Raw genomic sequence first — 11,934 nt, forward strand, 5'->3', positions numbered from 1 at the left:
GCTCCATGACTTTTCACCTTCTGCCAAAACCAAAGCAGCGTTTTTGACCAACCTCAATAAAAATCTGTCACCTCTGTGTTTAACCGTGGATTCCCCCRTCCTACTCCTCTCACCACTGTTTTCATCTCTCGGATTTGAGTTTACATTTAGTTTTTCCTTAAAGGAAATCTGTGATAAAATGATAAATGCGATATTACAGTGCCATATCAAACAAGTATTCATTCCAACATTTCTATTGTTTCCTTGCAGGCTCTCTGCTAGCGGCACCATGAGGACGGCCTGYCTCTCTCTGCTCCTGGTCACAGCCTGCTGGGCTCTGCCCTTCCATCAAACCGGCTTCCTAGAATTTATGATGGAAGATGAACCTGGGTCAGGTTTGATCCCAGAGCATGCAGAACCTGAACAACCTAGGGTGTTTGATGAACCTAAGTGCCCCTTCAGATGCCAGTGCCACCTGCGTGTGATCCAGTGCTCCGATCTTGGTAAGACTGGKTTTTTTTTCCTCAAATGTATTCCATTAATATGTTTTTGTTACCATGTGCACCAGAACGCTTGATGATGAACTTTTCTGATCACCAGGACAAATTAAGAAGTAAGCCAGGATGGGTAAAATTAGAGTAACATCTTAAAGGAATGTGGTTACATGTGGTTTTCATGAACTGAGGCAAACTTCTTTTGAGTTCTGCACCAAGTGATTAGAAAAGCCSAAACCAGAGTTCTACCATGATGGGTTTTATTTCCCCCAAATCAAGTCATTTTGGCACCAGGAATGGAAAATGACAGCAGGAGGTAAAGCTGGTTAGAAAAAAAACGAAGGTACAAAATTACAGTTCTGTTTGAATCCATTCCATGTTTATCATTTCCCTGAAGGGCTCAATAAAGTTTGATCTAATCGAATGTATTTTTGATGAAAAGCTTAAACTCGTTCCAGAATATTCTCCAGCATTTGATTTTGGAATTTTACGAGTCTTGATGTTGCCCGAAACGAGTCTTGAAATGTGTTTACCATCTGACTTTCATTTCGCACTGTTTCTATCGGAATCTGTAAACATGTAATCTTTGCACCTTATGTGTCACCGCCACATAGCTACAACAGTTGGGGTTAGTTTATGTGTTTCTGTGAAGTCAGCTTCCTCCTCCTCCTCCTCTGGTTCCTTTGTTGCTTTTTTTTTTTTCATGAAGCATGCCGGAGCGCTGGTTTTCTGAATCACTAAAGAGGGAAACTTTTGTTTCAAAACATTTCCCGAAAAGTTGAATTTGCATACATTTGTGGTTTGCAGAAATCAAACCAGGACTGGTAAAACAATTCAGCCAAGAAAGAAAGAGAGAAGAAAAATCTGCTGCTTTTATTTTGTTTCTGATGTTGCATTTTATTCTACTGGTTTATTGAGTCAGACACTGGGATAAGACATCTTCAGTAGCTTTACTGAGCTCCGTCTGAGCTGCGTTACATTGCTGTTTATAAGAGCACAATAAATTGTTCACTTCCTCCCCTTTCTTGCACCCAAAMCTTCTGGGTCATTTAAAGGGTGTATTGTTTTCCACGTGACTGCAAACTCCCCCAGAGCCAGTGTTGATATGTTAATCACTCACAGATGCTGCGAGTCTTACTTCACTTCCTGTAACAACTGCTTTATCGGCTCTTTCAAGGYCATTTGCTTTCTGGCGAAGATGAAAGGTTTGGAAAGTCCTGAACAAACCGCGGYGCCTTAAAAAAATCAGGGACGTGTTTGAGTTTCATGTATTCACAAATGACTAAGGTCTACTTTTGTAATTTAGCGGAGTCAAAACAATTTAGCCGGCTGTCATAGGCGCTTGGAGCTCATCTGCTCTGTTTGTGTAACCTGATGTACAGCGTAAGCAGCCGTTTGACTCATCTCAGCAAACACTACCACAGAAAAATCCCTTACTTTGGTYATTCCTGCTCCTTATAAATAAAAGCGCAGTTGATAGYTTTTTGGCTCAAGCGATGTTTGGAAAGGGAGAGGCGTGTTCTTTGGGAAAGATTAATACAGGAGGGGATTCTRTGATGATAAAATAAGGAGGAGTAGACAGACATAAGCAAACGAGGGATGTTTGGGATTCAGAGGAACAACCAGAGCGTGAACTTTGAGCAAGACTATGTATACAATCAGATGAGCAGGTGGATCCGATCACCAACTTACACAGACACAGAAATGATGGAATGAGCGATCAGCTCCATGACATCATTCAGCCTCTCGGGTCAGATAGCAGCAACCCCCCCCCCCCCCACCTTAAAGGTGACACCTCCGTGTTCCAGTCCTGCACAAGCTGGACCATCTGCTTCCCAGACCAGCTGGCAAACACACAAACACGCACTCTAAAGGCTCAGAGGGAATAAACATCTGTGTTTAAACATATGCAGGCCTGGGCAAGACGAACGACTCGGCTCACCATTCAAAAAGCGTACATTTGCAAAAATATGGATTGGAAGTTTTCAGCGAGCAAGATGGCAGCAAAATATTTAAAAAGGAAAACAGAAATGTGGGTACCACTTTACCATAAGGCTCCCCTTATAGATAGATTATTAATTCATCTGTTATTAATCATAAATAAATGTTTATTATGCAATAATTAAGGATAAGAAAGAGACAAAACTCTCCGGTTTCTTACCAAATAATGAGACAAATCTGTTCACATATATATTACATCTGAAGATGCTATATTAAACATTTCAGACTAGGTTACTACATTGTAAGTACAATAACGATAAACACATATTTTAATAAATTAATATTGTACTGTGTTACTGCATTATAAATATTCACAGCTGTCAAAGGGACTTATCATAAAGTGTAATACAGTACACTATTTATAAATGACAAACATTTATAAATGCCAAAAGTTAGTCTTCAATTTGAAAATGTTTTAAAACTTTGTGTTGATTATCAATATTTGAAATTATTGTTCAAACATGTAACTGTCAACAATGATGTATCAAAAAAGTAAAAACACATCATGTTAACCAAATAATCCCACCCCATCCAAAATAGTGTAGAGTTTTACTCTTTACAATAAGGATCCCTTTAATATTTGTGGATATTTATAATGCAGTAATACAGTACAATATTAAATGTGAAGATATGCGTTTCCTAATCAGTATTGTGCTTACAAGGTAGTAAACTGAAATGTTTAATACACAAACAGTTTTGGCACAGTATTTGGAAAGAAACCGGACAGTTTAGTCTCTTTTTTACCTGAAATAATGCACAATAAACACTTAATGATTTATAAAGTGTTTACAGATGAATTAATAACCTATCTATAAACTCTTTAAAAGCCATCTGTAAGGGGAGCCTTATTGTAAAGTGGTACCGAAATATGCTTATCAAGCACGCATGCACCATTATATCAAAAGTTTTATTTTGTTCTTTTATACGTGGTGTTTGTGGAATGAATGGATAAACTGAGAGGCTAAAAGTGAAAATATGGTAGAAACAAATGAAGCTACACCACTAGAATGAAAGGGTATATCTGTGCATAGTTACTGAATAATTAAAAGCTGATTAAAATATTTTGTACTTGTCTAGTTTTAGAGCACAAAATTTTGTGTCTTATGAACAAGTGTGCATCTCACCAAGGGTTGTATGGTGAGTTTGTTGTTTTGAATTATGGTAGTTTACTTTAAATTCTTGTTGCCGTCGTGGTGTACTGATAAGTTTGCAATCAATTGTGACATAGCTGAGAAAAGGATCAGCACCTCCATATCTGAGGCCATGGTTCCCAGTCTCCAGTACTGGTCGGCCTATGGATGGATGGATGGATATAGTGTTAAAATCATATCTTGCTCTTGATTAGACTTTTTCGTATTACAATAACAACTTCTATTTCATTCATTTGTGCACTTTCAAACCTTCAAGTAACACTAAAATAGGAATGGTTTTGCAGCGACGTCTGCTGTCGTCTGACTTTCTGAAAGGAACAATAAAAGCTGGCTGACTGTGTGGGTCCAGAGGTGTAGACTGTGCTGTAATGGTGTTGCTGACCACAAACAGCTGTGAGGGTTTATGGGTCATTCGCTACCGAGCTGGAAAAGCTGACAGCAAAACAAACCAACTGCGAGGTAATGTTTGGGTGAGCTGAAGAGAAGTCATCACAAAACATTTGAGCCAAAATCTGTCCAGAAATACATATTTATGTGGACTGTGGACACAAAGCGAGCTCTTCTTTAACAGCTTTTTGTGTGACACTCTTGGCCAGGTATGCGCTTGCTTATTTTCTGCAAAGGAAATTTGTTTTAAGCTCGATTTCCACCACATGTGCCTCGAAGCACATCAAATAGTCATTTAATCTCCCGAAAATGCCACGATCTTTTAAGAGCGGAAAACCCCCAAACTTATTTAAAGTACTTTTATTCTTCCGTTATATTAAATATTTATGAGAGAGGAAGTTCGAGGTGAAGTTCAGAAAAACACATCACCTTTTAAAAGGTCTTCAGTTTCCATCACCAACAGATATTTTGGGAAACAAAAACATAATAGATAAAATGTGATTTCCTATTACAGTGAAAATGTTTCTCCTGCTCAGTTCAGTTCATTTGTTTCTTCTTTAAATTCCTTCTCAGGCCTGAAGGTGGTTCCTAAAGACATCCCTGATGATGCCACCCTGCTGGACCTGCAGAACAACAAGATCACTGAGATCAAGGAGAATGACTTCAAAAACCTGAAAGGACTGCACGTAAGCAACATTTCAGATCAGTTCAGCTTCATGTTCAGTACCTATTTTCCCCCTGCAGTGTTATTTGTGTCAAAGAAAAAAGAGCCAGAATAATTTCCTTGGTAGACTAGAAAAAACATTGCTTTTAACTATGTGGTCAATGTGGTGAGAAGGTTTCATTTAAAACTAAAAATTAGATCCCTAAAACCAAACAAAAAGGACTTTGTTGTCATAACTAAACTCAGTTGTTTGGGTGCCTTTTTTAAAAAATGTATAAAACTGGTGAACGTAAGTAAAGGACAAACTCGACTTCATATTTAAGCTGCCAAAAACATGTCAAAGAGTTAAAAATCTGAGCTAAATTCAGTTTTTCATTTTGGCAACGTCACCTTTCGACAAATACTCCTTCTCCTCCTCAGCTAACCAGAACACCAATAACTCAATGAACACCAGCAACATCCCTCAAGTTTTCAGCTGCAATGAAAGTTTTCACATAGAAGACCTTCAAACCTAATCCCCATGACCCCTGAAGCTTTCTTCTTAYGGTGAATAACTCCCTCTGACAGCCATGATGGCTTCCAAATATAATGGAACAGACCTATTAWAAGGAATGGTCCACATACCTTACAAAGTATGCTTTCTGTTTCCAGAAAAAAAGTGTTAAGGAAAACTAATGGTGGGCTTCAACTTGGGTATGCGTACCAAGTCAGGGAATTCAACAACTGCTGGGTTCAAAACACATTATCTAAGCTGAGTCTCTTAATAAAAACCTGTGGTGCATTTAGGCAGAGGGGGGRAAAAACGTGCTCAGCTTGTTTTTTGATCCAATTTCTTTTCTACACCATKTTCTTCCAATCTAATAAGAAAAATGACTCCATATTTCCCCACTGTTCCTCCATCTAGGCCCTGATCCTGGTGAACAACAAGATCACCGTCATCCATGCCAAAGCTCTCAGCCCCCTGACGAAGCTGCAGCGCCTCTACCTGTCCAAGAACCTGCTGAAGGACGTGCCGGCCAACATGCCCAAGAGCCTTCAGGAGCTTCGCATCCACGAGAATGAGATCACCAAGATCAAAAAGGCCTCCTTCCAGGGCATGGCTCACATGATCGTCATGGGTATGAGACAATTTCCTTTGTTTCCAAATGGGCATGCAGTTTCAGTAAGGACGTTGACCCTGGAAATTATTTAAGACAGCACAAAGCCAAACTTGGCTGTGTGTAAACTAGGATTTAGTTTTGGGTGTTTGGATTTGGATTAGTTTTGATTATATTCGGAACATTTGGTCCCATTTTATGGAACGATGGCTCAAGCGGGCAACTGAAAGACTTGGTTCAGTTACAGTACAACGGACCTGGGCCAGGGAATGTGGGCCAGTTGTGGTGTGCTGTGCTATTTCTCTTGACCTGTTATATATGGACCAGTAACTGGCTAAACCATTTTGATTGGTCACCTAGGAAGAAGCAGATTTCTTATTGTGGTGATCAGGGGTTTTTTTTCCCTGGAAGGCTTGAGTCAAGGACTGGACAACACTCTTTTGATTGATCCACCAATTGTTGCTTTAAATACAACAAGAAATTCATTATTTTCCAGTTTTAAATTGTGAAACCTGGTTGAGTGTCAATTCCCTGCCCAAGAATAACAAATTAGCTCCATGTTTTCCTTTACTTTAGTTCAGTTTTTCTCTTATGTAATTAACTTCAATACTCTTTGTCACTCATGTATTTCCAGAGCTTGGGTCCAACCCTCTGAGGAGCGCAGGAGTCGAGGCCAATGCTTTTGCTGACCTGAAAAGGGTCTCTTACATTCGGATTGCTGACACCAACATCACAGACATTCCCAAAGGTAAAGAATCTCATGAATCCTTCGATAAGTAACTGAAACACAGGAGACTTGATGCAAAGGCAGAGAAGTTCAGACAAGAATTACCATCTTTTGTCTCCATAATGGAGCAACAGCTTTTGGGTTAATRAGATTAAACACACTGTGAATTATCCAACTGATGCAAGACTGGTGATACAAAATTCTGTGTATACATATGGTATAGCTGGTAAAAGCCATTTGAGTCCAGCATTAGTGTGTTCACAAAGTTGTGTTGGACATTACAGTTGTTGCCTATCAACCAGAATCCATCACGTCAAAACAGGGCTCCATTGAAGCCTTCCTTTAGGTTTCATAGACAAAAAAACAAAACCCTTTCCTAACGTCGTATCATAATGTCACATTAGATTGAAGAGAATTACTTTTCTCTTGATGTAATTCCTTTTCTTGTTGATTGGCAGGTCTGCCCAGCTCTCTCGCTGAGCTTCACTTGGATGGAAACAAGATCACCAAAGTAACAAGCGATAGCCTTAAAGGCCTGAAGAACCTGGCCAAGTAATAACTGTTAAATTCTCTATTTTAACAAAGTGCTAATTAGGTTTGGGTAATTAAATGAGGGGAAAAAATAACGTTTCTGAAATCTCTTTGTATCGACTAACAATAAATTATGCAGTGAGAAACAAACTTTTACTTTCTCATTTGTGCAAAACAAGCATTCTGCGCTCTTTTGTCTCTTGTTATTCYACGCATGACTCATCTATGGGCTGCTTTTCCTCGCAGGCTTGGACTGAGCTACAATGAGATCAGCACCGTGGAAAATGGCTCTCTAGCTAATGTGCCACATCTGCGAGAGCTGCACCTCGACAACAACGTCCTGACCAGCGTTCCTCCTGGCCTCCCTGATCATAAATACATCCAGGTATACACACCGGTTTCACAAACATATTTAGATTATTGCCACTTTTATTTAAAGATAGTTGGTTTTTATACTGTATTGGAATGATTTTGGCAAAATTATAGAGCAGTGCCAGTTTGGCAGTTAAAGCTGCTGCTTTGCCCAGAGCAGTTTAAAGAGACTCAAGCTTTTGTTTGGGGTCTCGTTCAGAARAGAGGTAAAACGGACACAAAAATTATAGAGTGCTGCAGTATTTCTGCTAAACACTATACAATTGTGGCAAAGAAAGAGCTTTAATTTACCAGTCAAGACATCAAGAGCAATGATTCCCAAATATTGCAGTTTTGTCCTACAAGGGATTTGCAACAAAGATAGTTGTAGTTGAAATATACAAACCCTGCTGATAGATCAATTATTAAATAAGGGTATAATAAGACAAACAGCCAAATAAAGCATTAGATACATTTAGTATTTCTGACTACACAAGGGGTGTCCAGTCTTGGTTCATGAGGGTCACTAGCCTGCATGTTTCTCTGCGCCAACACCTGATTCAGTGATTCAAAAATGATTTTACCTGACCTGTTCATCATTCATCTTGACACATATAATCAGTTTTATTTGCTATAGTTTGATAAACCCTAATTATTGCTAAAGACGTCTCATTCAGTAACCCAGTGCTCTCATTACTTAAATCCCCTCTCCAGGTGGTCTATCTCCATGTCAACAAAATCGCTGCTGTGGGAACGGAGGACTTCTGCCCTCCTGGCTTCAACACCAAGAAGGCCATGTACTCTGGCATCAGCCTGTTCAGCAACCCCGTCCCTTACTGGGAAGTCCAGCCGATCACCTTCCGCTGCGTCTTCGACCGCACCGCTATCCAACTGGGGAACTACAGGAAGAAGTAGAGCCGAGTGGCTCTGCGAGGAAGAGTGTATTTGTAGATGAGCGCATGAAAGATTTGTGTGTCAGGGCCATATCCCCGCAAACACTGATCCCCTCCCCTCATTTCCAACACTGCCACCTCCTGAATAATAATAACATTAATAATATACACTCACAATTCAACACTCTTCTACACATGGACCTAAACCCAACATATCGTTTACAATATTTAGCTCCAAGGTTGTACACAGTACTTATAGTTAGCACACGCTCACAATGGTGATGCTCCAAAACACAACATATCAGTCACAGAATCAGTTAAGCAAACATATACATTTTAACGTTCTTGTTCTTAATTGTAAAAATAAACCAAAAAGATTTTAAACCTCACAACAAAATAAGGCTATGGATCTGGACTAGATTGCATTTTTCAACTGAAGCGGGCCTGYAGAGCAGGCAGCAAGGGTAACCTGTGTTTAAATCATCGATATCATCCTGTTTTTTGTTTAGTTTTGGTTTTTTAGAATGTATTTGATTTTTTTCCTGTACGAGAGGAAGAGCATTCAGAGTGAAACATCAATGTTGTGAAAGAACTGGAGTTTCTATTTGTATTGTGCTCAATTCAAATAGAGATAAAAAAGCAACAATGACTTCTGCCATGTTGGGATTTTTTGTGCTTTTGTGCTGTTTTAGCTGTTAAAGACATTTTTTAAACATTTTTCTCCATCTCATTCATCTCCTGTTTGTGTCAGTTTTCTCAAAACAAGTTGCAAACAGCTTCACAAACTGCAAAATAAACCATATACTTCTAAAAATCAAAAGCAATTCCCCCAAAAAAATATATGCATGCTTTTTTTTTTCTTTCAACTTGAACGAACTGCTTTCTGGACTTTTTTGTTTCAATTGTTTATGTATTTCTTCATTTTTACTTGCCCTTTATTTCTCCTCCGAACAGTCAAGATAAATTGGAGGGTGCGTCCACAGCGCCCGTGTTGGTGTGAATGTTTTCTGTATAGACGCTGTATATAAATGCTGTATAAAAAAATAAGAAAAGAATCTCATTGCTTAAAGGCACACGCACTTACCAATGCTCAGACTTAATATATCGGCAACAAAAGGTGTTTCTCTCTTTTTTTTTTCAACCCCATCGGAGCAGGGGCTCCAGCTAAGGTGTCCTGAACAAAATAAAAATACTAATAAAAAARCAGTATTTGTTATGTCTGAAACAACTTGAATTTGCATTATCATCAATGGGGCTGCAGGAGGATTGTATAGTTGCACCAAAAACACAAAAGTAATATTTCTTTTTATGAAAAATAAAGCATAAAAAAGGTTAAATTGCTGCCATTGCTTTAAAAAATGCATTCAAACAATAAAAGTTACATTTTAGACACTTTGATTATATGATAAGTACAAATTTAAATAAGAGTTGAATAGAAGTTTGGTTTTCCACATATTTCAACCTTATGGGCACTTCAAAGCTGCTACTTTTTATTCTCCTTTCATCACATCCTTCCTCTGATCAAAAGCATTCATTTCTTGCCATCTGATAACAATAAGTCACATTATTGATGTGCCTTCATGCCACAGAAAATGCCCCTCTGTCAGAGTACATACGGGCATGATTTTTCTCAAGAGTTCCAGTCATTTTATCAAATTTAAATACTTTGGTAAATGATAATAAAATGTGTTGTCATCTAAAATTTTGTCTTGAGTGCTACAGGCCAACAGTACGCTCTGGACAGGACACGTTTACAGTGCAGTGTATGATTCTATACACAAACAGAGAACACAGTCAGTATACAGTCTGCCATGTTTGTGGTTTGTAAGAGGAAACCAGCGCTCCCACAGGATATCATCCAGACACAGTGAACATGCAGGGCAGCCCATTCAATTATAAACTTTGTAGCTTTAAAGTGACAAAGTGGGACAAAAACGGAACAAAAACTGATGACAATCTCATAATTGACGGTGTGAGTGCTGACAGAGAAAGTGAGAAAAACTGAAGTTATTTTATGTTTAGCCTCCTGCTCACATTGATGGGTTTTGTGGTTCTATATGTTTACACAGGGATCGTTTATGGCCTGTGTATGCCACAGATATATAATTCCTAAATCATTTATTGGATTTTAAGGATAAAATCTAAGTAAACCAATTAAATTATGTCACGTGATATTTATTGAGTGAGATACAGATTTATTAGGCACCTTGTGTGGCCTGTAATGGTTCACTCTGGTCTCTCTATATATACTTTATTACCATCATCCTGAGACCACAAACCAATTGTGATTTGCTTTGTTCACTTATCTCACTGGTTTTCCTGAAAGTTTAAACTAACCAGTTACTGTATCTGCAAAGTTTTAATGTGGCGACTTCATAAGGACTTCCTGGTTTATTTTAGTTCAAACTTCTCTCTTTTCTGAAAACAAAATAWGGGATATTTATCTTGCAACGTAAAAAAAAAAAGGTTTTATGCACAGTAGTTTTTCAGGTGTGGTAATTTAGCCTAAGACATTTGGTCATAAGTACAGAATTTTTTTATGTTTACATATTATTTTTTGTAGTTTGATTAATATTTCAGTGACTTTTTCTGATTAAAGGGTTTATTGTAGATCAGGTTTTTCTTTATTTGTGCTCTGTAGGTCGTGCCCTTTTCTGACACAACGATTAAAAACAATGACTTTTGTAAAAAAAAAGAGGAAATATATTAAAGCACAATAAGTGCAAAGTGCATAAAGAATAATAATTGTAGCATTTTATTTTAAAAGGAAAAGCAACAAGACCACTTTGTTAGTTTTAGTTCCAAATTCCAGTCCTAAACATTAATGGCAGTATGTTGCCTTTTTGTTGTTGATTTTAAACAGTGTGATTGTATCAGGTTCTTACTTTACACCAAACTTTTTTATTTTTTTGTTAACATATGGTTTATTTGCAGGCCCCGAAAAAGGAAAAATATACATTTTTAAACAAGTCTCTGTTTTTCTCTCTTTCTCTATTTTCTCTTCACTTAAAGAAGTCACTGATGATGAAGAAATAAATAAACTACGTAAACTAATAATATTTGGTTTCGTTTTCTACTGGTGTCACAAAAAAAGAGAAAATAGTTTTTTGATACTTTACACCAATCTAAAGATGCAACAGATCTTATTTCACTCCTACTATGTTGTGTTTCTACAGAAGCCTAGAAAGCACAAACAAGAGTAAATATCTTTGTCTTTAAAACTTATAAGCACCCAGGAAAAAAAAGGAAAAACTGGCTGATTAGGAATAGGTATTTGTTTAAATGAAGAAAGTAAAATGGTTTTACAAACTCTTTACTAAACTTGAAATAAGAAATGGAGGTAAAGCAAACATCCTAGTCCCCCGTCCCCGCTTAAATGTCTTGAATCTAAATATTTTCAGGGTTAAAGTTCAGAGTTATCTCAGTCGGATGAAACCTGAAACTTGGACTTTGTTCAARCCGGGACAAAACATCAGTGTTTTTAGTCCTGGAGCTCATCCCAGTACCTCGGAGCTCAGCTCAGCAACATGAATGTACTTCAATCTGTTGCCCCCATGTGGCGGTCATCAGACAAGTACGTCCTATTTACCGTCCACCTCTTTCCACGAATCACTGCAACACACACACACACACACACACACACACACACACACACACAC

The 11,934-nt window shown here is 38.1% G+C and overlaps 1 protein-coding gene across 1 annotated transcript in view; it reads left to right on the top strand.

Annotated features, from left to right (window-relative positions):
- Window positions 1-9,491, top strand: part of dcn (decorin) — a 19,756-nt gene extending 10,265 nt beyond the window's left edge. The window contains exons 2-8 of the mRNA XM_014004198.1: window positions 250-482; window positions 4,586-4,698; window positions 5,581-5,794; window positions 6,408-6,521; window positions 6,959-7,052; window positions 7,278-7,416; window positions 8,097-9,491. Of these exons, the coding sequence (XP_013859652.1) occupies window positions 269-482; window positions 4,586-4,698; window positions 5,581-5,794; window positions 6,408-6,521; window positions 6,959-7,052; window positions 7,278-7,416; window positions 8,097-8,297 (1,089 nt within the window). The 5' untranslated portion in view covers window positions 250-268 and the 3' untranslated portion in view covers window positions 8,298-9,491. The remainder of the gene's footprint in view (window positions 1-249; window positions 483-4,585; window positions 4,699-5,580; window positions 5,795-6,407; window positions 6,522-6,958; window positions 7,053-7,277; window positions 7,417-8,096) is intronic.
- The last annotated feature ends 2,443 nt before the right edge of the window (window positions 9,492-11,934 follow it).

The sequence above is a fragment of the Austrofundulus limnaeus genome, unplaced genomic scaffold (genome assembly GCF_001266775.1).
Source record: "Austrofundulus limnaeus strain Quisiro unplaced genomic scaffold, Austrofundulus_limnaeus-1.0 Scaffold22, whole genome shotgun sequence".
Taxonomy (NCBI): Eukaryota; Metazoa; Chordata; class Actinopteri; order Cyprinodontiformes; family Rivulidae; genus Austrofundulus; species Austrofundulus limnaeus.